The 5126-nt window shown below is 41.0% G+C and overlaps 1 protein-coding gene across 1 annotated transcript; it reads left to right on the top strand.

The window, feature by feature from the left end:
* The first annotated feature begins 823 nt into the window (after positions 1-823).
* Positions 824-2624, top strand: LOC112284328 (uncharacterized). The gene has a single exon (XM_024524039.3). It carries the CDS (start codon positions 1201-1203, stop codon positions 2248-2250), a length of 1050 nt encoding a protein of 349 aa, XP_024379807.1. The 5' UTR covers positions 824-1200; the 3' UTR covers positions 2251-2624.
* The last annotated feature ends 2502 nt before the right edge of the window (positions 2625-5126 follow it).

The raw sequence follows: 5126 nt of genomic DNA, 5'->3' as shown, positions 1-5126 counted from the left end.
CTAGAAAGCTTCTCTAGAAGATATTATGACATTAATCTACTTTTATCTACTTCTACCTATTCATATCACCTAAGTAACAATTACAATAAATATATGTCCGTGACAATAGTTGAGAGTAGCAGGACGTAAAGATTAAGATCTTTACAAGGATCATAACTTCGTCAAATCTTTTTAGCTTCGTCAAACTTGGTACGGAATGTCAACCACCCAAAGAATGGTAGGTTGCAATCAAAGAATAGATAAATAGCACTAAAAATAATTATTTTCTGTTCAAATCTCTCTTGTCAAATCCCAACTGTGTCTTTATGTCTCTTGTACAGGATCAAAAATATATATATAGATATATATATATATATATATATATAAACCTCTGCTGTGTCGAAATGTTATTAAAAAAGAAGGTTAAAAAAAATGAGAAGAAGCTTCGTCAAACTGCAATGGTTGAGCATTTTCGTCTTTCCAAGTCAACCGGGAGCATGAATCTGGATCAGTTAGAGTAGCGTTGACAGGATCAAACTCCATGAGTCTGAATCCAAGCTCGTCCAATGAGTGACGAAATCTAACATTATTGTGAACAAGACCCCAACGAGGAATCTCCGCATCGGAATGCCGAATGTACTGTCGATATTTCTGGATACCGAAAGTTTTCCAACAGCAAATCCCTGAGGATTTTGTCGTTGGCGTTGGAGGATTAACTGAAAAGATATGCATCCGCCTTGACCATCAACACGTCACCTCGTTAATTTTCAGCACGTTGGCTACGTGGAGTGGATTTGTCAACGGCCGGACTCGCCTTTAGTGTCCTCATGTTTTTATAGACGATGCGTTCGCATTGCAGACAGTCCCTTTTTAGCAAACAGTGTGCAGAGCTGCCTCATGCTAGACTAAGGGCAGCACGAGACCTCGATTAGAAGCATCTGGAACAGTTCTCATTAGGATTACGAGTTGCTTTGTTGTTTCTATAAGTTCCTTTCCCGAAGCTCTCACTGTCAATGTGACAAGAACGTAACAAGGTGGAAGGTATTGTTATCTGAAAACGAGTGTCGAACTCGCACAGTTTTACTAAATAGATAAGGTGGAGTATTCATTGGAGGAGTTGGAAGGATTTGAGAAGCCTTCATTGACGTCGAAGTGTGCAAGGGTTAGGATCACGTTGTGGTGGTTGAATAGGTTTTGTTGGGACACATTTGTGGAAAGAGAATGGCAGTCTCACTGTTATCGACGCCATGGGGGGGATTCGGAGCGTTAGGTTGCGACATTACCCCGCGCACTAAGATGTGGAATGAGCTGGAATATTTGCAAGGATTCTTGCTTGATGAGAACGAAGAGGAGTTGGAGTTCTCGGATTTGATTCCGGAAAGCGACAACTTTGTGGCTCCTGAAAGTCTCTTCACTCCGCAACCCTTCGACGACGGTTTGCCGGATATGCAAGCCATCAACGCTCAAGGGAGTTACTTGGAGTCATCAAGCCAACAAAGTGACTCAACCGGCACCTTGGAAGTGAGTAGCGAAGATTGCAGTACCGGAAGCAGGTTATTGCAAAGCCGTAAACCCAGCCGGCTGACATTAATCTCATTGAACTTGAAGAAGAGACTGGGGGGCAACTTCGTGGAGGAGATTCGTCAGATAGTTGGAGCGCTTGTGGATGATTACATTACCGCTGAGCCGGAGGATGCAATGAGCGCAAATCGAGATTTATGCGGAAACTGGGTGACACTGGCGCCTCTCGTTGCACCTGATTCAAAATTGCAACCAGCACATAGTGCCATGATCGAAGTTGCTGACAAGGTGGAGCCGCTTGCTCAGCCCAAGTTAAACGCGACGGCTGATAAGAAGCTTGCAAAGCAACCTAAAACATTGCAACCACATTACAGAGGCGTGAGGCAACGCCCATGGGGGAAATTCGCTGCAGAGATTCGAGATTCCTCGAAGAACGGCTCAAGGATATGGCTGGGGACTTTCGATACAGCGGAGCTTGCGGCATTGGCATATGACCGAGCAGCGCTCCAGATGCGTGGCTCCAAGGCGCTCTTGAATTTCCCCCTCAAGGCAACCACTGCTTTGTCCAACCCCGAGTCTTTCCCTCCTGCTCCGGAGCCTTCCTCCACCAGCCGCAATGCATCCAGAATAACTCAACCAACCAGCGAAAGCATCTCACAAATGCCCTGCAAGAAACTGACTGGATCCAACAAGCGATTCTGCTCCAGCGTGCGTCTTGAAACAGCAAAGAGATTGCGAGCTGAGGCGTGATCATGTGCGAAGGATGGATCGAAAACCCATGGTGAGCAGCTGCATGCATCAAGAGAAGTTCTTTGTTTCCTCTTGGGATATCACGTGTGATACAAAACAAAGGAGGTTTTTGAACATTGTAAAGTAAATTAGCAACAGCCTGATTTTTCCTGCGGCTGCCAGATTGTCGATTCGACTTCGCGATCCAGATATGAGGCAATTAGGTTGTCCGGGCTGCATCCCCTATGATTAGTTTGCTCCCAAAGTGCTCTTTTCATTTAGATGGATTTTGTGTACAATAGTTCGATCGACCGTCAGTCCGGATGTACATTTGCACTAAGGTGCCAGTAAAATACAAGCAATTTGTGCACCATTTGCGCAATTCTTTTTTAGTATTTTATTTTATCTCAACCCATATTCCTGTTCCCACAAGAACCAACAGGACAGAGGTTGCGCTCACTGCAGGGCACATCATGGTACACGAAACGTTGATAACTCGTAAGCTGGGTGTGTTGATTATGATTTACAAGTGAATATGCCACAAAAATCCAAGTTTGAAATTCATCGAATGACATGATTCGCTGATAATGTTCGCTTGATGTTGCTTTGTTCTAAAGAACTTGAAAAGCTTTATTCGTAAAATTCTAATTGCAAGTCCGAAAGTCTAAAACCTAAGCAATCAGAAGCATTAAATCATGGTATATCGATCCACTCGGCTGAGCATTGTCTGTAATGCTGCAACTGGCTGCCAGTCAACTGAGCTCGTCGAATGAGGTTCCACATGCTGTAAGGAAGAAAACGTGTCACGAAGATTAGTCTGAATAGACAATGGTTGCATTGAACTGAAGGGACTCATCGTCTCAGACCACAGATGCAGAGCTCCACGAGAGTCCACTGTTCAGCAGCCTTTCATGGTTGACAGTTTCAACTTTTGGGCTAGGAGATTCAACATCATCAAACTGCCACCAAAATGTCACTGGTGAGAAAAATTGCTATGAGACAAAATACCTACTGAAAGTTGTGAACATTTCTAAAGATCCTGTGAAACTACGACAGTCTCAAACTGTATTTGTGCCTCAAGAGGTGCTTATTTGAGAGAGTGTAGTTACGGAATGGAAGCTCAGGAGTCTCAGAAGTTTAGACTTGTTACGAATTCATGAATATTTGGGTTATTTAATTTACAAATTGTTCTCTGTGTGCGGATCGTTTTGACTTTCCGTTGGCGTCGAGCGTGTGGTTCCCTGGCTGACCTGATCCTTGTAGCGTGTTTCCATTTAATTTCTTTTCATAATTCAAAGTCGCTGAACAATGATGGAGTTTGGTCTCGAGCCGAGTCTCCTGAGTTAGAATATACTGAGTAAAGGCAGACTGGATTGGATCTTATCAAGTTCTAAGGGATAACAGTTAACAGTGCGTTGGACGTGTGGGTTAGTAGCAGCAAAGCTCATCCTAAGAATTAGCTCCGCATTTGAAGGTCGTGGATGTCTAGAAACCCACACTTCCTAGTCAGCATGATACAATGAATATCTCCACCAAGTTGTGTGCAAATTTTGGAGTATAATCAAACACATGGTGAATGTTGCTAAACAAATATTGTACTTTGGATGCAATTATCATCATTCCACCTACCTTTCACCCACATCTCCCAACAAGTTATAAAAGCATCCTGAAAAATGGGGTGGCGGTAAGTGGACGATGAGGTGGCAGTTGGTGGTCTTTACACCGAAGCAATGGTGCAAATCAGTCTCTTCTCTGCACAGAAGGCATTGGTTGCGTACCATCAGGCATCAAAGCCATGAATAGTGCAGTTTTAGTCCAAGTTTATGTCCCATGATACATTCCAAGACAGGTCAGCCAATTCATAACTCGCACAAGTGCAAAATGAGCATTAAACACATCAAGAGTACCGACTGTGAAATGCTTCCACCACAAAAATAACATATATGGTGGCTAATTAATTGACCACTGAATATTTACTTCCTAGAACACTAACAAGCTGGCATCAAAAAGTTCTGATGTTTGACTTAAACCTGCACGAGCAAATGGAAGGCAACTTGTGCGTGATTCAGGAATTTTGAATAACCCTCAACACTCTGCAAAATACTATCAAAAGGAGTACCGTTCAAGGCAGGCAGTAAGATAGACTGATAACTTAAGCATTTCAGCATATTTGCAATAAGTATAAAAAATAAAAAAATAAAAAAATCCCATGTAGGGAGATAGAAATGACCCAATTTTGACATATAGGCCAACCTAATTCCAACTAGTGGTGGGTTACAAAATTGAGAATCTAATTCTTACAAAACCAAGAAATGTGGCATCTGATTATGATATATTATTCCACTCCAATCAATCAACAATTGCCACTTATATTGATAGTTCATGCATATCCATTTCAAGTACAATAAATTTTATTTATTATTTACAACTTAACATCATTCCAACGAGCCCCCGACCTATTTCTGACCAACAAATGTTAGACTTGGTTGAAAATAGGTTGCCAAACTAATGAAAATATTCTACCCTATAGGTTTAAAATGAGAGGTGGTTGACAATGGATCAACTACTTATCCACTCATGAAGATGTAACCTTATTTTTTAAATAAAATAGGAGCTTCATCTACTATGTAGATATAACACATTAATTGCTTCTCATGTTCTTGAAAAATAAGAGTTTGAATCCCTTCTGTGATTAATGAAGCTTTTTGAACATTATAAGGACCTTAGTTTAAGGCAATATTACAAGATGTATGATACTTATCTTATTAGAAGAAGAGATATTGTTACATTTTATAGAAGTAACTATATTTATAATTATTTTTTATTTTTTTATCTATATCTTTTTAAACTTCTTCATATATCATAATTTATTCTAATTTTTTCTTTTTATATAGATT

The sequence above is a fragment of the Physcomitrium patens genome, chromosome 7 (assembly GCF_059467195.1).
Source record: "Physcomitrium patens ecotype Gransden chromosome 7, ASM5946719v1, whole genome shotgun sequence".
Taxonomy (NCBI): Eukaryota; Viridiplantae; Streptophyta; class Bryopsida; order Funariales; family Funariaceae; genus Physcomitrium; species Physcomitrium patens.
Note: the sequence above shows the minus strand (reverse complement) of the source record. Positions and strands in the feature narration are given on the sequence as shown.